The sequence below is a fragment of the Dermacentor albipictus genome, unplaced genomic scaffold, assembly GCF_038994185.2.
Source record: "Dermacentor albipictus isolate Rhodes 1998 colony unplaced genomic scaffold, USDA_Dalb.pri_finalv2 scaffold_11, whole genome shotgun sequence".
NCBI lineage: Eukaryota > Metazoa > Arthropoda > Arachnida > Ixodida > Ixodidae > Dermacentor > Dermacentor albipictus.
In genome coordinates, this window is record NW_027225565.1 from 3,005,186 (window position 1) to 3,026,232 (window position 21,047).

Genomic DNA, 21,047 nt, shown 5'->3' on the forward strand with positions numbered 1-21,047 from the left:
AAACATCTTGTCGCATCTGTGCAGTCACTGGTTCAAGTTCATAGCAGATTCAGTTCACTTGAAGCCCATTTGAGAGCAGCACTACTGAGGCGCACAGGTGACGAGCAGTCACACAGGCTTTTTCAGTGAAGCTCTTAATGCAGTGGATGTAGTAAAAGTGCCCTGTCTTGTCCCATCCAACAAAAAACTGTCCCATGAGAAAGCATGGCCACTGAAGGTCCGCATTGATTGCTGGAGAACTTAAAAGTTGTAGTAGGCTGACATTTGGGAGAAATGGGCGCATTGTGGGTGATGTGGAGGTAATGTTGCAAGGGATGTGGGTTGTGCAAATTGTAGGTAATTATCATAGTTTCATCAATTGCTTGTGAGAGGCACTTCTAAGTTTCAAAGAAGTACCACGAAAGAAATACTGAGTGGATCGGTTTGAAACTTTGTACGTCACATCTTGTGGGTATATTGTGGGCATATTGCTACACGCGTATGATATTTGATTGTTTGAAGGAGGCGCGTGGGCACCATCACTCAAGGAAGGAGGAGGAAGAACGAACTGGGCTTGCGCGGTGAATCTAACCGGTCAGCGCTGCAACCACTGTTGTAAATATAACCTGTAAGTAGTTGCTCATCTTACACGTAACGTTGTGGTGGAGGGTACCGTTCCCCGTCCTCGCCATGGAGCTTCGCAGCGGCTGCACTGTCCCACTTTCCGCCATGGCTCCCGGTGACGACACCTCATCTCCTTCTACTCTTGCGACCCTGACAACAACGTACGTTACAGTTACAAATCCCCGCGATCCTGGCATAGTCTCCGGCCAAGGTAATGTCGACGTTGAGGACTGGCTCAACCTGTATGAGCGTGTTAGCCAAAACAACCACTGGGACCCTACCATTATTCTAGCCAATGTCCTATTCTACTTGGGCGGAACTCCTCATGTCTGGTACTGCACACATGAGGACGAGATCTCTAGCTGGGATGCTTTCAAGGAGAAGCTCGTCGGCCTCTTTGGAAATCGCACTGGTCGGCAGCTGGCTGCTAGAAAAGAGCTTGCTACCCGAAATCAGTCTTCTACTAAATCGCATGTCTCGTACATACAAGACGTGCTCGCTCTTTGCCGAAAAGTTGACGAGAAAATGGCTGAGGCTGACAAAGTCGGCCACATACTTAAAGGGATTGCGGACGACACCTTCAACTTGTTGGTCTTCAACACTGTGTCCACCATCGACGTCATTGTCAAGGAATGCCGTCGCTTTGAGCTCGCCAAAGCTGCTGCGTCAGTCCACAGTCCTCCCGGCTCCCTAACACGGCTGCGACATTGTCTTGTGTTGACCTTACCGCTACACCACCTTTAAATGAGCATGTCACATGTATTGTTCGCTGCGAACTTGAGGCTACAAGTCCTGCGTCGTTCCATTCATGCCCACTTGAACCCACCATTGACCAACCAGTCCCAGTGATCTCCCTCATTCAGGCAGTTGTACGGCAAGAATTTGCAAACCTAGGTTTTCCTGCTGCCTGCTCTGTCTCCTGACCTGACGCCCGACCGGTGCTGACTGCTCTGCCTCACGGCGATCTGTATTCAACTCCCAGATACCGCAACCCTGCCGAGTGGAGAACTCCGGACGACAAGCCCATTTGCTTCTGTTGTGTCCGCATTGGCCACGTCGCTCACCACTGCCGCACCTTCTGGACGTTGCCATATTCGAGCTTCTTTTCCTCATCTCCTCGCCCATTTGCCCACCTGCGCTGTTACTCGCCTCGCCGTATGCCCCCTACCTCTGACGTATCTGTCGATTTCAGTCGTCCTGCTTGCTCATCGTCCTGCTTGCTCGCCGTCACCTCAGCACCGTCGGTCCCTGCCGCCCCAGCCACGCCGCTATTTGCCGCCGACCAATTCTGGACCATCCTGGATGGAAAACTAGGCCATGCAGCTCTTGGAGGTAGTGCTGCATCACGTTTGTACTGTCCAAATCCTCCGCTGACGCTCCTCACCAACACAAACCTAATTGAAGCAGACGTAGATGGTGTTCCGTTGACGGCATTAATTGATACTGGAGCCCAATAAGCGCTAGCCTATGTCGTCGCTTCAAAAAAGTTCTTACGCCTGCCATCACTTGAGCCGTACGCTTTGCCAATGGCGCCACTGTTGCCGTCAGGGGTATGTGCACTGCTCGTATAGGAATTGCTGGCCGCCAAGTTCCAGTCCTGTTCACCGTGCTGACCAGTTGCCCTCTTGAGGCTCGACTCTTCAGGCTCGACTTCAGGCTCGACTTTCTGACGCCGCATTCTGCCCTCATCGACTGTTCCACCGGTACACTGTGCCTCGAGCTTCCTCTTCTTTCAGATGTTCGCCCTGATCAACCGAACACCCTCTACACTACATCGTTTGTTTGCTTACCTCCAAAAGCCCTAACCTTCGTCAGATTGGCCTCAATGGCAATCGTGCCTGATGGTGACTATGTCGTCGCACCTATTGGTGATGTCCTCCTGGCGCGCAGCATCTCTGAGCCACACTCCATCGTAACCCTTGCCGCTAATTGGATGTGTCTCCCCGTGATCAATTTTAACTTGACGAAGCAAGTGTTACCTGAAGGCATAGCAGTGGCCACCCTCCGGTCAGTGACAGAGGATTACGTCACTGCTTTTGCAGCCAACGCGTCTCCAGATCCTCCTGATTACCCGCAGGATGCCCTGAACCTCGACGGCCCATTACGTCCCATGGTCGCTCTGGACCTCGCACCTGACCAAGCACCTGACCAAGCAGCTGCCCTATATCGCCTTTTTCTTTCCTACCGCGACATATTTGACACTGACAATCAACCACTTGTTCAGACATCCCTTGTTCAGCATCGGATAAACACTGGTGATGCTGTTCCCATTCACCGCCGACCATATCACGTGTCCACGGCAGAGTGGCAAGTTATTCGGCAAGAAGTGAACAAGATGCTTGCCAGAGGCATTGTTGAGCCCTCGTCGAATCCTTGGGCGTCGCCGGTCATGCTTGTCAAAAAGAAAGATGGCATGTGGCTTTTCTGCGTTGATTACCACCACCTAAACCGAATTACTAAAAGGGACGTTTACCCTTTACCATGAATCGGTGCCGCTCTTGATTGTCTTCACGGTGCCAAATACTTTTCGTCCATTGACCTTCGATCTGGTTATTGGCAGATTTCCGTCGATGAGCAAGACCAAGAAAAGACCGCTTTCATCACTCCAGATGGCCTCTACCAATTCAAGGTTATGCCATTTGGTTTAGGCAATGCCCCCGTTACGCTCGAATAGATGATCGACTCTCTGCTTCAAGGTTTCAAATGGTCATGCAACTTGCCTTTGTTACCTCGACGACGTCCTTGTGTTTTCTCCTACATTTGAAACGCACCTTGAACGCGTCGCAGCTATCCTTGATGTCTTCCGCAAGGCTGGGCTCCAATTAATCTCATCGAAGTACCACTTCGGGTTCCGACAGATTACAGTGCTAGGCCATCTAGTCGATGCTTCTGGAGTACAACCTGACTCGGAGAAGTTCGAGCACTAACGCTTTTCCTGTACCTCAGTCTGCCAAAGACGTCCGGAGTTTTGTGGGGCTGTGTTCTTATTTGTGAAAGATTATTCCGGTGAAAGATTTCGCAGCAATTGCTGGACCACTCACTGAACTTCTGAAGAAAGACTTGCCTTTTACATGTGGTTCCCCTCAGGCTACCGCATTTTCATGCCTCATTACGATTCTTGCCAATCCATCGGTCTCGGCCCACTTTGACCCGTCCGCACCTACAGAGGTCCGAACCAATGCCAGTGGTTATGGGATCGGCGCCGTCTTATCGCAACGCCAACATGGACACGACCGTGTTATAGCCTACGCTAGTGGGCTCCCGACACCTGCAGAGCGCAACTATTCGATTACTGAGCACGAATGTCTTGCTCTTGTCTGGGCTGTTTCAAAGTTCTGCCCATACTTATATGGCAAGCCCTTCTCAATAATCACAGACCATCATGCAGCTCTGTTGGCTTTCGTCGCTCCAGGATCCTACTGGCCGTCTCGGTTGTTGGGCCCTCCGACTACAAGAATATCCCTACACAGTGACTTACAAGTCGGACGCCAACACCAGGATGCAGATTGCCTCTTTCGCTACCCAGTCAAAGATGTGACCTCTATGTCTGATACTGACACCAACGCCTGTGTTCTCTCTGTTTTTCCACTGCTCCATGTCGCCGATGAGCAGCACCGTGACCCATCCTTGCGTATCATCATTGACCACCTGGAATCGTCATTTGCCGATAGTTTCCTTCACTTATTCACATTTCAAGATGGCGCACCCTACCGCCACAACATTCACCCCAACGGCCCTGCATTACTCCGTCCCCTTAAACCCATTACCACTAAACACCTTCGCTCTGCTGTTCTCCACGAACTTCACGACCTCCCACTGCCGGTCACCTGGGTATGTCACGTACCTATGACTGGATCCACCGACGCTTCTTTTGGCCAGGGCTTGCTCGCTCCGTTCGAAGATACGTAGCTGTATGTGAGAAATGCCAGCGACGCAAGACACCATCAACGCTCCCTGCTGGCTACCTTCAACCACTCGACATTCCCGCGGAACCATTCTTTCGGGTTGGTTTGGACTTACTTGGCCCTTTTCCTCTTTCTACCTCTGGGAACAGGTGGATCGCTGTGGCCACGGATTACGCCATGCACTATGCCATCACCCAAGCGCTACCATCACAAGCTGCGCCACAGATGTTGCCGATTTTATTCTACGCAACATGATTTTATTACATGGAGTTCCATGACAACTTCTCACAGACCGTGGCCGGATATTCCTATCAAAAGTTATCTCAGACGTCCTGCAGTCCTGTGCCACGAGGCACAAGCTATCCACGTCATACCATCCGCAAACAAATGGCCTCACAAAGCGTCTCAGTCCCACTCTCACAGACATGCTCGCGAAATATCTCTCTTCAGACCGCACTGGCTGGGACCTCGCTGTACCGTTTATCACATTTGCTTATAATTCCTCGCGCCACGACACCACCAGTTATTTCCCATTTTTCCTTCTGTTCGGCCAAGAACCAACACTGCCCCTCGACACAACCCTCCCTGTGCATACGGCACCGACCAGTGAATATGCACTTGACGCCATCACCTGCTGTGCCCACGCAAGGGAACTTGCCCGTGACCACCTTCTGAAATCACAACAGAGTCAAAGGCGACCAGTGACACCCAGATGTGCACATCCCGCCTGGTCCTTTCGTGCTTCTATGGTCTCTGTCGTGTCAGGTCGGCCTGTCAGAAAAACTGCTGTCTCGTTACACAGGCCCATACCGAATGCTTTGTGCCGTGACTCCCGTCACCTACGACATCGCCCCTGACGCCCCATCTGCTTCCCAGTCCAGTGATATTGTGAACGTTACACGACTGAAGCAGTATCACCCTTCCAGTGATGACATTTAGACGCTCCGGGATGTCGCTTCTGCCGCCGGGGGATTATGCTACACGCGTGTGATATTTGATTGTTTGAACGAGGCGCGTGGGCGCCATCACTCGAGAAAAGAGGAGGAAGAATGAACTGGGCTCGCGCTGTGAATAACCGGTCAGCACTGCAACCGCTGTTGTAAATATAACCTGTAAATAGTTGCTAGTCTTACCGAGTCGTTCCTCGCGTAAAAATATTGTACATGTCGGAAAAATTGAAATAGAATGTGTGCCGTGAAAAATATGCTGGTGAAGTTTTGAAGTTGTAGAGGTATTGGAGGAGTCGCAAGAATCTAACTTGCATTCATTGAAGCATGTTGCAAAGGTTATTGGAAGACTAAAAGGGGTGCTATCACAGAACTTCTGAGTTGATAAGGTTGAAAATTTATAAGAATAGAGTATGTAGGTTGAGAAACATGCTGGTATAGTTTCAAAGTTGTTGAAGCAATTAGGGAAGTCACAAGAAATGTACATATTGGCATGGTAGCTGTGAGAATGCCTTCTTGGAATTGAAATAAATTTAGAAATTGTCACTGTAAGCAAAGTAAGAGGCTGGAACTTTGTGCGCATATTAGGACTTTCTGGACACTGATGCGTGTGTTAAAAGTGCCTTTGCGAGCTCATAAACGTTAACTTGAGCACATTAGTTAGGAAGGGTGCACTCTTTAAAGCCTCTGAGATCAGCGAAATTCCTGCATCACACTGAGAAGTCGCGTCATTCACCAACAGCCAGCAGTAGCCAAGGTGACTGAGGGAGTCGTCTGAGCAATCGAAGGCATTGCACGAATGGGAGGAGGTCTGGTGTGAAAACAGCGTAGCTGGAAATTAGGTTGTTATAATTATGCAAGGTCGCACAGTTTCTCTAGGTTTTGCTTCTCATTTTTTATTTTTTTATATGTAATCGGCTTGGCTGTCTTAGCACTGCAAACATCCTGTGGTTAAGCCACATCACATTACCTAAGGTACAGACATGCACCTCCCTACAATCCCCACCACTGAATGGCTTACCATGGAAAAAAAAAAGTCTGTAAAGTAATTAATTGTTTGCAGTTTCCATTCTTTGACCTAGCACGTAATTCCTTGCAGTTTTCATTGACTGAGCACTCAAACATGCTGCAAATAGCACCCTGGACTGAGTGCACTGGCTTATGACGACACCCCTTGCACATGAGCAAAGTATTTTTTTATCTCTCTCTTTCAGCGTGAAAACAAAAAAGTATGTATGAGACACCATGCCACAGATAACCAAATGAATATGAACCTTCTGGACAATAAAAGATGGCCATATAAAACATACATCCATTAGCTTATTGGGCAGAACACAAAAGATACTGGTGCTTTCTCAGCACTGCTGCTAGCAATGTACATTCATTCCATTCAGCATACATTCAGCTCCATACATGGGCTGGCTGTTATGTATAGCTTAAAAACTTAGGTGCATGCTGCCTGTGACATTCTGTAAATTGTTAATTTCTGTACCACCAACAAATTGTATAGAAGCACCACAAGGCCTGAATGTGTTTCCCCCCCCCCCCCCCCCCACTCCCTTTCAAGTTCTACCTGACTGGCATGGCTGGATCATTCAAGGACAGTTCCTCCAATATGCATGGTTTTGAGAGGTGGGATGTAAGTCACTGTAGGTTTTTTTGTTTCTTCTATATTCAGCCCAGCAATGCTTAACTGAACTTGGATATCTGAAATTATTTGTAGAATCAAACAATTTTTGCTATTCGAATATGCATTGAGAGTGAAAAAAGGAGAGAGAGAGAGTGAACTTTAATGAGGACCAGCAGTTTAGTTGGCTGGGCCAAGGCCGCCCACGAGAACACAGCACTTTTTGCTAACAGTGGCATATTCATGCTCAAGGCAGTATGACTGATGGACAATTTTAAATTAGAAATGCTTAGGTTGTTTGGTTCCTCTGTATATGCATGAGCATCCTAATGCGAGATCTTGCCCGAAACATACTTAAGTTTGATTTGAAAAATTGTGCCTGTAACTTAAAGGGCTCCTCATGGGCCCCATTGCAAGTTTTGGTTATACATTGTAGCTATAAAGTGCCGCATAAGAAGTGTTTTACTTAAAGAATATTTCAAATTGGTTCTTTATCGGAGAATTAACTGTCCTGTCATCATGCCACGAGAAGGCAAGCGTCACTGCCAACAGAGACACTCTCTCCCTCTACTTCTGGTAGTGTTACCAAGCGGTGTTCCTTTCCTGTCTTCTGTCATACCGGAGCAGAGGGATGTACTGTGACATAATCCCCGCCTCCTTTCATGTGGCATTGCACCTTCCGCATTGGTAGATTAGCCTTGGTGAGTGACAAAACTTGCACATCAAAGAGGAATGTGTGCATGTAATCGTGTGCAGCATGTGAAAACTAAGCATTACAAAACTAAGGGCCAAAAGTGTTTAGTATTGTGTATACATGTACAGGGTGTTTTTTTTTTCTTTAGCTGCACCAAATTTTTTAAAGATGGCAGATAGCAAATTTTTAAGATGGCAGATAGCGCAATTCTAACCCTGGATCTAAATTACTCAGTAAGGTGGCCATTACTTCTACGAGAAATCAAAATGTTCGACTGAATAATTAATGCATTTACGCAAATTAACTTTTAATCAATTACTTTACGCCACACATTTCGATCTACGAATTATAGCCGCTGTGTTCGCATGGCGATAGTATCCACTTGGAACGAGTTCTTTGGACAACACCTGTTCTGAGATATTAATATTCAATGTGTCCGTCGAAATGCATTGGTGTTCCAGTTACTTATATGCTTCAGTACATAAAACACCGGTTTCCTAAAAAGGTAACTGGAACACCAATGCATTTCGACAGACACTTTGAATATTAATATCTCAGAACAGGTGTTGTCCAAAGAATTCGTTCCAAGTGGATACAATCGCCATGCAAACTCAGTGGCTATAATTTGTAGATTGAAATATGTGGTTTAAAGTAATTAATGAAAAAGATTGCATAATTATGTGAGGCACTCTTTATGCTAGCAGACAAGTGGTACACAGTCAGAAATTGCTGTCAAAATTGATTGTGCTTTGGTCGAATGTGTTGTCGCAGGACGTCAGTACCAGTGCTGGTGCTTGAGTCTTAGTCTTTCAATAGTGTTTCGGTCTGATGGATGAAAACTGACGAAAAAAGCACCAAATGTTCTCGGTGTGAGATATTTTATACAGCTTACTTATGTGCCCTTTGGAGTGTGTGGATCTTCTCCATACTGTTGCACACCATATAAAGTAATAATTGTACAAGTTATTGAAAAAAAAAAAGATACAGCTGGCAGTTTGCAAACAATGAACAGAACTCTGTCATTGCATTAAACTTTGCTATTCTAACTGCATTAATAATACATATAGTAGGTTCAGAGGCTCATCTCCTCGCAAGGTAGCCAGTGTGAAAAAAAACATTTTGGCCATCCTTCAGGCACCGGCATCCCCAGGGTCAGTGCATGGAGTTTAGAACGGACTTTGGCCTTAGTTTACATGCTGGGCCTCGCACATCATGGAACATGTGTGCCAACAATGGGTGGTGCCAGCACCAAATTTATGGCCCAAACATGTTCGACGTAGTTGTTGCTCGACTTCAAGGCTGCATGCTCCATTATGATTGGGTGTTTCATTTTTAACAGGTGCACGCATCGGATGAGGACCACATAAGTTGCTTTGGAAAAGAGAATGTTGTCTACCTGTCCAGTGAGTCGGAGAATGAACTACATGAGCTGGAAGAAAGCAAGGCTTACATCATCGGGGGTCTTGTTGACCACAATCACAGCAAGGTCTCTGAGCTGCTGATAGTGCTTTGCCCACATCTTTGTGCCTGTTTTTGTCTTGTTCCTCTCAAAATCTAAAAGCACAAGTGTCCTGCTGTTTCACATACTTTACAGAGAAGGACACGTGCTAGCGCGTATTCTTGGTTTGTATTACTGCTTTGTTGGGTTCCCATACTGAGATTTGCAGAATGAAAGGTTTTCTCAATCAGTTTTTTTTCTCTCCGGATCTTGTGAGCACCTAAACCTGTGCACTGCTTTCCAGGCGTCCTTTTCCTCACCAGTGAAAGATTACAGTGCCCTTTGTACTGCTGTGTGTGGTTTCCATTCGTTTTTACAGTGAAGCTGTGTATGGCTGTATGGTCATAGACCAACAATTTTTGTACCTGGGCCGATACCAAAGATAGTTCAGCATCAGGCCAGCGGAGGTGAAGCAGGCGTTAAGCACTCCCCATATGTGGGCCGATCACGAAGGTAGTGCAATGCCAGGCCGAACCGCGGCGGAGCATTCACTTCATTTCAAGCAATCACTTCATTTATAGTCTAGCTCAATTGAGAGCCATGCATCTGCAGATGTTATTGCTTACATATCATGTGAGGCAAATCCACAATGGTTTTTCAACATTTCTTGAAATCTGGTGGGGTTCCTTGGAACCAAAAATATTAGGGAAGACCCGTATGGTGGCAATGATGTGTGTTGTACACGCAACTGAGACTTGTAAAAAAAAGATAACATATACAGTACTTATGACAAGTTGAGCTTGAAATCTCCATTGCATAGGATTTTTGTTCAAAAATACTCAAATTCCATGATTTAATTCTTGGTTGTTTAGGGCTTGTGCCACAGGCTGGCTGAGGAACAGGGTGTGGAACATGCTCGGCTGCCCATAGGTAACTGTCTCATCATGAAGACACGTCAAGTGCTCACAATAGACCAGGGTGAGTTGAACACATACAAGTCACGTCTCCCTTATGAACCCCAGAAGAGCAATGCTTATGTTGGGGCCCTTGTATTGCAAAGCCTTCTCAGTGATTCTGCCTGCGTGTACGTAAAGCCACTTGTGTTCGTTAGGGTTCTGTTGCAATGGCACAACACGTAGGACATTGTGCTACTTCATCTGGATGTGTGTGTTCTGATGCTGTCTTTGCTTATTAGGCGTAAGCACAGTGCACTTTAGATGCAGATTAATGAACAGATGGACAACACAATGCAGTGACTTCAGCTTATCTTTTAATGAAAAAAATAATATAAACCTGATGCAGGTACAAAGCATGAAAACAAACGTGTAGATTATGCAAGCTCTGTGGATTCTGCTTGTCATATTCTACTTGCCGTGCAAGAAGAGGAAACGGGGCTGCTCCTTAATTTCTATAGCCTCCAAGATTTTCCTTGTGAAGCGATTTTGCTCCCTGTGCAGAATATGGATTTTTCGTATTGTGGGAGAACACGCATAATCTCTACAATAGAAGGGCAGCTTCCAAAAATATTTTTACTGCGACAGCAGTTAAAAAGTGGGTTAGCTGTGTCTGTATATTACATTATGCCATCATCATCATCATCATCATCATAATCGTACTGTCATAGTCATTGCTATGTCATTGTCGTCAAGGCACCTTCCTTAACCTTAAGTTCACCCTGACATGTAAAAAAAGCAACAGAACTTGACGACCACTGTTACTGGGGGGTTAGACCCATGCCACTGCAGCAGTGTATACTGCTGGGATCCAGACAACCACGTAGCTATCATACAAATTTTGCTCCCTGCACATGTTTTGGAGACCATAGCAGACTTTTTTTTTAGACGTTTCTAAAACACACACCACACCACTTAGAGGTAGAAAGTAACAGAAAGAGAGTATTAAGAAAGAAAAACTGCAGGTCATGCTGTATATTCAGAGTTTCGTACACCATCAAAAAAGTAGCAAGCTGCTACAGGGTCAAGGTTGTTTTTTGGGCCCCATGCAAGCTCAGTAGAGTGTGCCCCATGGTGACTGGCAAGAGAAAGAGTAAGCTACGGTGTTCAACCATGCACGAAACATACTGCACAGATTGTGTTTGTGGGGTAGTGTATTCGATTCCCTTGACATGTGACATTTATATTGGACAGACGGGCAGGTGTTTCAATGAAAGGGCACAGGAACACCAGTGGCATGTAAAGAACAAGGCAGTAGGCGCTTTGGCCCTACACTGTACAGATGTAGAGGAGAAGAAGAGGGCGGAAGAAACAACCCTTGTAAACCAATTTTTAAAAACACAACGTTCTTGTTCCATTCAGAGGTCAGACTGAAAGGGAGATTGTCGAAGCGTTCTACATACTAAATGATGGCAACATATGTATCAGCACGCCATCTGTCTCGTTGCTTCCAGAAGAAGTCAATTTTCTGGAATATGCCTTCAAAAAAAAATTCTTGTGGCGATCTAAGGTTTTGTTTTGTTTGTTGTAGGTGTTTTGTGCTGTGAATGTGACCGAGCATTAGTTTTTTCACCAGGTTTCACTCTTTCCATAGTCACAATTGTAAATTCAAAACGTCTCCATCACCCCCACTTTCCGTGGTTGTTTTCAGTAAGCCCTATTTTGAGCCTTCATACTTTCATGATGCCATTGGGACATTCGTTGATTGGTGTGATATTCCCCATTTGTTATGTTTTTTTTTTTGCCTTTTGCTTTCTCAAGACGATTTTATGCCCTCGTCCTTCGCCTTTATACTGGTTATTTGTTAAGTGCCATATGTTTCCTTCACATGCTCATGGTCTCTTCCTGTTTTCCTTGCTGTGCTTTAGGTTATCTCTCCCTATTTTGATGATGCTGTAAGAATGGCTCATGGTTATTTTGGTGATCGCTTGTCACAATCTTGGTCTACGCTGTTACCCAGCAGATAACTTCTATGTTTTTATGTTTATCGACACATGTGAGAATGACAATGCGGACACATGTACAGGTTCCCGGATGAAATATATGTATGTTGCTTGCTTTCCAAAAGTGTGCTCGTGGTGTGGTGTATGTTTCTTTCTTGTGTCCTCCTTTTTTTTGCGCAGTTAAAGGAAACTTCTAAAGCTATAAACCAACTAGCCCAACCTGAACCTCCTACCATAGCAGAATATGCCCACACAACATTGCTGGTGCATGATGTAGCCATTACAGTTCCGCTTCCAACGCAGAAGTCATTTTCACTGTTCCTCTTGCTAAGATGGCTCTTTACAGTCTTGGATGTGGGCCAATGAAGTGCCCTAATATGCCATCACCAGTGCTGTCATTGTTGAGTGGTTTGGCTTTGCACAGGATTGCAGGATAGTTGCACGGAATTGGCGTGTTTTAGTCAGTTGGGAGAGTACCTGCTGTCATAACAAGTGAGCTCAAAGCTGGCGGAATCACTGAAGTCTGCTCACTTTTTTGTTAAGTAGTAGTATTAACTTTGTTAAACAAGATCTTTTTTAAGGCAGTAGCTAGTTTTTTAGTATATACAGTTGACTTCTGATAATTCGACCCTTACAGTACCGACGAAATTGATAGAATTATACGGCGAACGAATTAAACGTGATGCTAAAAAACATCAACACACACCACTCACTCATTTGACAGTACAGTAAAAGCTCGTTAATTCGAACCGCAAGGGGAAGCCGCTTCAGTTCGAATTAACGAAAGTTCGAACTAACGAAAGTGAAGGAGAGCAACAGCACACTGCGATTTGGAAACGGTAGGGCATGTCAGAAATTAAGCGTGTCAGAAAGTGATGGCGTGTGCCGCGGGCACACGCCATCTTCAAGTCGAAGCTCTGGGTCCGACTGTGCCACACCACCGATGTCCACCGAAACGAACGTTAGCCGAGGCTTAACACTATCACAATGATTCGCGACGGCCGATACCCCCTAAGCTGAAAACAGAGGTGCACAACCGATGAAGACTGCCGAGGCAAAGACGCTGAACATGTGAAGGTCGCGAAGGCCCTGATTCGTTGGTTCTTGATTGCAAGCGCAGCTGCGACGTACTTGATTCGCTGTGTTTTGGCGCTTGCCGTGCCATCTCCGCACAACATTAGCAGCTGTACAAGATTTGCAAAGCCTCCGAGATTCGCAACGGGCAAGAAGTCTTGGAGGTTACGTAGAACGGAGAGGTGGCAGCCGCCACTGCCTTCTGGCTGACCCCGCATCGGTTAGATTTTTTTCCGATTTTGCCTTCTCTCGCCGTTCTCTCCGTTTCGGAGGCAATACAGCCTTGTGTGTAGGCAGTAGACGCTTTTCTCTGGCCATGTGCCAGGTGAGCGTAGTTCGAATTATCCGTGAGGGAACCTTCTCGCGTTCTAATTAACGGACTTTTTTATACATAGACTTCTGTGGAGCTTGGCCGGACCAAATCGTACAGTTCGAATTATCCATAAATTCGAATTATTGAAGTTCAAATTAACGAGCTTTCACTGTACTTGGCAGATTCTAACATGCTTATGAACTAAATGTGCGCTCACTCTCTGTGTGTCTGAAGTAGAGCACTAATATAGAAATTACATTAAAGCTCCAAAACAAGGTTTAAATCAAACACACACCTAATTTTTAGCAACAAAAATGGGCAAGAATCTAATATGTGTTGCAGAATAACAGCTGGTTTCCTAAAGTCAGCTTCGCCGCAGTACAGACATTTTATGCAGCAAAGCTATGTACACAGCGAACGCTGTTTTTTACTCAATTTTCGCGGGAAAGATATTATGGAGATCCAACGCATGTGTTGGAACCTGTGTAAAACGAAGCTTTCGTTAAACGGTTAATAAAATGCTATAAATTTGTGCATTTTATTCCTGTGTTTTTTGCATTAAGGGAAGTGGAGTGTGCATATGCTCTCGTGCAGTCATGCTATGCAATGTGACAAGTCCTATACCGGCTTGTATTACTTCATTTCTTTCTATTTTAAACGTACCGGCCACTTCTTGGCTGATCATGTGTTGTGGGTATGTGCCATTGTATGTAAATTATAATCATCAACATGCGGCACTTATATCAAAGAGCTATTTGAGGATGGCACAATATGTACTGCCCACTTCTCGACACTTCATGCTGTTTCGAATGTGGCCGCATGAGATAGATTGTCCTTGCCAGTCAGTATAACTGCTAGATTATAGATGTTCATAAATTTTGCTTTGTGTATCCAGCTTATCACTCTTTTAGTATTTTAGTAGCACTTAGAGAAAGTGCAAGGTATCCATACATGTTGCATTATATAGGTAACAGTAGAGCAGGAATCCAGTCCTGGTGTTGTACGCGACCTAGGTGTGGCTGTACTGTGCACTGTGAGCATCTCACGTGTCCCTGTGTACATGATGGTGGTGCTCTTGTACTGTAGTACTGGGACTGGATATTCATTGTACATTTATTCTTTAGAGTTTATATGTTGAAGATCCAGGCTTACCTGCTCCAAAAGCAGAAACCTAATAAGAACGTTATTACTCCTGCAGTGAGAGTTCGATACATGCGACTCGCTGTTTTTTCCACCACATTGTGCAACAGAAAGCGTAGCCATAATTTCATTCCATTTCTCTAGTGTACTGTCGTCATTTTAAAGCTAATGCATTTGTGTGCTGTGTCTTTTCAGTGTTTGCTATCTTGCTCAACAAGACCCAGGGAATGTCTTGGACGGATGCATTGTTGGCAGCCATCCCTCGGCGAAAGGGTGCTAAGGCATTGGATCAAGAATCTGCTTCATCTTCACACAGCAGTGACAATGATGAGCAGCAGGACTTGAGAAAACTTTTGGCAAACGAAATCAGACAGTTGCGATGACATAAATTACCATCCATTGACAAAGGCCTTCAGAAGATGGAGCTCAGTAAATGTCGTCAGGCGGTGGCTACTGCAGGCTCACAACTTTCCCTTGGCTTCACTCATGAAGTTGTGCACTGCGAGCCCATTCTATGCCTGTTACGATAGAGCTGGGTCAGTGCATTTTGTGATGGAATATACCATTTTTGCTTGTTTGTCTGTTGTTTATTTGAACCAAAGTGACGGAATGTACTTATTCATAACAGGCTGTTAGCTACAACATGCAAAACTTAACTAGGGAAACCCCAGTGGAACTATTCAAGTTGCACTTTATTTTGGACAAGAAACAGTTGTACCTTAAAGCATCAAAATCATAGGTTCAACCACAGACTTAGAAATCTGAGGCTTGTGTTTTGATAACTTTGCATTTTTTTTTTAGCTTTCCCTCGCGTGCTCATAGATTCAACTAGCTGAACACAGCTTACAATATAAAATAGAAATGTAGGCAAATCTATCTACACCTCTGTTCTGAGTGGGCCCAAAAAAACCTGTTACCCTAACTTTTGGGTGGACTGTGCGAGGATGCGACAAGAAATGAAACAAACGCTTTTTTGTTTCCTTTCTTGTTCTGTCCTTGAGCAGTTCACCCAAAAGTTATTATGCATCAACAATCCCAGCTAGAAACCCTTCTTCTGTTACCCTAGAATTCTTTCTATGCGAAGGCAAATGGAGGTTACTATAATGCCGATTTGTGAAAGTGGTGCCACTCCTCCTTCTCCTTCTGAGAGAAGAAATCGAAATGTAATAGCCACAGCAGAGGTGTGGGTTGGAGGCATCTAGTTTGCATGCAGTGCACGACCGTATAGTGCTGATAGCAGCAGACTTCTTTGGTTCTTGACCGTTACACTCACTGCTACTACCGAGTAAGCTCATTTTACATTTCAAGCACACTCCCTGCCTCTCCTGAAGCAACTCATGCAAAAAATCAATACAGTGGAACAGGCGCGTACCCAGGTGGGGGCCCGGGCCCCCCCCCTCCCCACGCACGCCACCACTCCTCACACATTCCTAAAGCGCCGCCAGATCAATGTTGAGACTTCTCAGCTGTTCATCGGTCAGCATTATGCTGCCTTTTTCACTCCTTTTAGATGGCGGTAGTTATCGGCATCTCTCGTAATGTGAAGGACAGTTTTCTCGTAGATTCCGCACCCGCGCGGTTAACTCGAGTTGCGTTCAGTTGTCACCATCTATTCAACCGTCACGCGCATAGCTGTTGCTTTTGTTAGTTCAACCTTCTTTGTTTAGGCTGATCCTGGGGCCAGGAGAGGGATGCGGCCGAAGAAAACGCCAATTGCGTTTAACTTATCCCTTTGCTTCATTGTTTCCTTGAGTTACAGCTCGCCGTGACGATGGCAGATGCCCGGAACCATATACACGTGATATGGGTTAGATAAGGTGGGAAATAAAATCATGTGAAAGAGCGTCCATCATGAAACCCTGCAATAACCCTTAAACCCATAAGCAAGATGACTGTCGCCCGTTACCTCGTCTGTTTTTCCCTAACTGTATAGCACTTTTCGTGCAAAATTGGCAACAGGAAACAAAAATTGCAAAGAGTTGAGAAATTAAGTGATCTACTAAGGAAGAGAGCCAAGGCAACAACCAAACTCCAAGCAAAAGCGAATAATAAAAAAGTTAACCGTTGTTTGAGAATATTTATGAATCAACATCTTTTTATTTAAAAAGGAAGTAGAGAAAAGGCTGCCGGAAGTGGAGAACAATTACTTGTTTTGAATGACGCTTCTACAGTTATCGGTCAAACCGCCTCACGTAGCCACTTCTCTGCTGTGCTTATGTGGGTGTTTTTCTAACCTTTCACAGTGAGCGCAGTACGTCTAGAATCGCAGAGTCCTGCGCTCTACACGGTTGTATGGGACTGGTGGCCGCACAGCGTTACGCATATCGCGGAACTGTCAAAACTGATCAATAAGGCGAAAATAACTGATATTCGAAACTATAACATGAGAAAGACTGAAGAAGCCGTAAAAAATGAACGCAGCCTGAAATCAGTAAAAAAAAAAAAAAAACCCTGGCATAAGACAGACCATGATGTATGCACTAAAAGATAAGAAGGATAATATCATCAGCAATCTCGAAGATATGGTAAAAGCAGCGAAAAAATTCTAAGCTGACCCGTATACAGTACCCAGAGAAGTCACAATAATTCACTTAGAAACAGTAATGAACAGGATACAGAAACTCTCCTATAACTAGCGATAAGGTCAGAAGGGCCCTGCAAGACATGAAACGATGAAGAGCGGCAGGATAAGGTGGAATAGCAGTCGATTTAATCAAAGATGGAGGAGACATAATGCTTGGAAAACTGGCGGCTCTTTATACGAAGTGTCTATCGACTGCAAGGGTCCCAGAAAACTGGAAGAATGCAGACATTATACTAATCCACAAAAAAAGGAGATGTTAAAGAATTGAACAATTATGGGACCATTATTATATAAAATATTTACCAAAATAATCTCCAATATAATAAGGTTAACACTGGATTTTGTCAACCAAGGGAACAGGCTGGCTTCAGGAAGAGATACTTTACAATGGATCACATTTATGTCATCAACCAGGTTATCGCGAAATCTGCAGAGAACAATAAGCCTCTCTATGTGGCTTATATAGATTACGAAAAGGCATTTGATTCAGTAGAGATACCAGCAATCGTAGAGGCACTGCGTAATCAAGGAGTACAGAACACTTACGTAAAAAGCTTGGAAAATATTGCTACATGCGTGAGGTATTTGTTTGTTTGAACGAGGCGCGTAGGCGCCATCACTCCAGAAAAGAGGAGGAAGACCGAACAGGGCTCGCGCTGTGAATCTAACCGGTCAGCGCTGCAACCATTGTTGTAAATATAATCTGTAAATAGTTTCTCGTCTTACTGACTCGTCTTTCGCATTAGAATATCTACGAGGTTCTACAGCTACCTTAATTCTACACAAGAAAAGCAGGGAGATACCTATAGAGAAAGGGGTCAGACAGGGAGACACAATTTCTCCAAAGCTATTATCTGCGTGCTTAGAAGAATTCAAGCTAATAAACTGGGAAGGCTTAGGAGTAAAGATCGACGGCAAATATCTCAGCAACCTTCGGTTTGCCGATGACATTGTTCTGTTCAACAACAATGCAGACGAGTTACAACAAATGATTGGAGACCTTAACAGAGAGAGTGTAAGAGTGGGGTTGAATATTATTATGCAGAAGATGAAGATAATGATAAATAGCTGGGCAAAGGAACAAGAAATCAGTACCGCCAGTCGGCCACTAGAGACTGTGAAGGAGTACGTTTACCTAGGTCAATTAATCGAGGGAACCCTGACCATGAGAAGGAAATTCACAGAAGAATAAAAATGAGTTGGATCGCATACGGCAGACATTTCCAGCTCCTGACTGGAAGCTTACCATTATTATTGAAAAGTAAGGTGTGCAATCAGTGCATTTTGCCAGTGCAATATGTCCAGTGCCAATGCATTTGCCAGTGCATTTTGCCAGTGTAATGGGGCAGAGACTTGAGAGCAAGTTAAGGACCACGCAAAGAGCGATCGAACAGAGATTGCTAAGCATAACGTTAAGAGAGAAAGAGAGTGGCTTGGATCAGAGATCGTACGGTTATAGACGATATTCTAATTGACATCAAGAGGAAAAAATGTAGCTGGGCAGGTCATGTAATGCGCCGGTTAGATAACCGTTGGACCATTAGGGTTACAGAATGGGTACCAAGAGAAGGGAAACGCAATCGAGGACGACAAAACACTAAGTGGAGCGATGAAATTGGGAAATTCGCGGGCGCTAGTTGGAATCGGTTGGCGCAGGACAGGGGTAATTGGAGATCGCAGGGAGAGGCCTTCGTCCTGCAGTGGACATTAAACAGGATGATGATGATGACGATGATGATGATGGAGGTGGTGCCCCCCCCGAAAAAAAATCCTGGGTACGTGCCTGCAGTGGAACCTTGTTGATAAGATCCCATTTTGTACTATTTCCCGGCGCCAACGTTCGTGATTGAGGAACAAAAAGTCGTCTAATATGGTTGTACTTCAATTTTACTGGTTAACATGTTCCCTGAACACACGGTCTTTCAGCACCGACATACAGTGCATCGCCAAACTGTGATTGTATAATACGTTTTCTGGCCACTAGATCCCAAGTGAACAAAAAAAGGCGGGATGCACATGCGGTTGAGATCAGTAGATGCCCGCCACAGCAGCTTCCCCGCAATACATGCACTAAGTTTCCTCTGCCAGCACCAGCAAATCTCCTCATGGGTCGTCGCTTGTCACATTCACAGATGCCATCGCTAAATGTATTGCAATAGCCATCTTCACCTATCTGCTTCACAGCACATGTGGCGTAATGCCATTGGAACCGTAACAATTTTCGCCAAGTGGGCACTTCTCTCCAAAATGCTCTGCCTGAATAAGCTGCTCTCTTTGGAAGCACCCACAGAGCACAAACGTAAGCTTGCCAAAGCCGCAAAAAGGACAATGCATGTCGTGGGCCACTCCAGTCCTAGCAGCTCGACATGCGACTGTGCCTTGTGCCTGAACACTTCGCATTACATAGATGGCAACTGCAATTGAGTCTGCAAAATTTTTAGCGACTTCGAATTGTACTTTTTCCTGGTTGGTACATTCTCTCACGCGTTTTGTTCCAAAACATATGAACGACGTTCTGCTGTATATTACAAACCTGTTGTGCTATTCATTCATAGAGAAGTCAGCTAAACACACAGAGTTAGTAGATTAAATTTCTAGCAGCACAGTCTTGGCAGGCCAGCTTGGCAGGTCCATCCGTGTTTCAACAGTTGGTGAAATTTATGAACTGTTAATAAATTTTGATTTAGACAAAAGCAGTGATAAGTGAGAAGGTACCACCATCTATGCAGCATCGAGTGTCAGCTAAATCAGCTCTTGAAAAAACCCTGGCACAGTCAGAGTCGCAAGGGAGGCTTCAAATTTTTCATGGTATAATTTTGCGAAAAAACAGGCCGACATATTTTTGTGTTCACTTACGCTATTTTTCAGAGATCAATGTAGTCCTATTGCGCAGCCCATTAAAAATATAAAAAATGGCAGGTTATTTACTGGTCACAAATGTAGCTTCAGAAGATCACCATTGAGAGTCTGACTGCGCTAGGCCTGCAAAGCACATGCTTGGTCACATCATTTTCTGCAGCCTTTTATTGCACGGGGAAGCAGTGTACCACAAGCCACAGGCAATAGGATGTGAACAGGATGAACATCACTGCCAAAAATATTTGCTAATATATGCAACTATTCTACTAACAGGTGCAAAAACACATCAATTGCAGCAAAAAGGGGATTAATTTAATCAGGCAAAACTTGATAATGCACGTGTCCTTCCTCAGTTTATGGCACGTGGCATACCTTGATCTGTGGATGACAAGATGTCTTGTGCTGTTTGAGCAAAACCTCTACTAAAAGCAAATTTTTGCACTAGCTAAATAGGTCATCAATGGTTTAGCAAGTTCAAGTGCCCTTTGGCTTTTCAGTTATGGTGCATTGGACTGGTCTAAATCGATAACTGGGAACACATTCAGCGAGTTCTTCCAGAGCTCTTGGAGGCACTCCCACCTATGACTTAGAGCGCAACAAAAATGTGGTGGCTCCTGGTTGTTGGCGTGACATCCCTAGTGGTGGCAGTAACTCAATACTCTCGTTTCAATACTCTCACGGCCATAGGCATTATAGAGAGGAAGGGCATACAAAATCGGTGGCGGTTTCCTTAAATTTGTTCTCATCGGTAATGGCAGTGACAAAGGCAGGGAGAATTGAGCTCACTTTCTCTGGCTCCGATCAAGAGCCGGCTCTGGATTGTTGCACTTTGAGTAGGAGTGCGGTAGGAAATATCCGAATCTACCATTAGTGTGCATATTGACGCAAACACAAGCACATTTGTCAGAAACAGCAAAGCAGATGGTAATGTTTCAATAAATGTTTGTTTGCAAATCTGTGAGAACAG

General features: G+C 45.0%; 1 protein-coding gene across 2 annotated transcripts in view; it reads left to right on the plus strand.

The window, feature by feature from the left end:
* LOC139051268 (tRNA methyltransferase 10 homolog A-like) overlaps positions 1-15,214 on the plus strand; it is a 45,376-nt gene extending 30,162 nt beyond the window's left edge. Inside the window, exons 4-7 of one of the 2 annotated variants that reach the window (XM_070528268.1) lie at positions 7,023-7,094; positions 9,116-9,262; positions 10,087-10,192; positions 14,833-15,214. In XM_070528268.1, the coding sequence (XP_070384369.1) occupies positions 7,023-7,094; positions 9,116-9,262; positions 10,087-10,192; positions 14,833-15,020 (513 nt within the window). In that variant the 3' untranslated portion in view covers positions 15,021-15,214. The remainder of the gene's footprint in view (positions 1-7,022; positions 7,095-9,115; positions 9,263-10,086; positions 10,193-14,832) is intronic. The other variant, XM_070528269.1, reaches the window with a different exon arrangement.
* Positions 15,215-21,047: the final 5,833 nt, after the last annotated feature.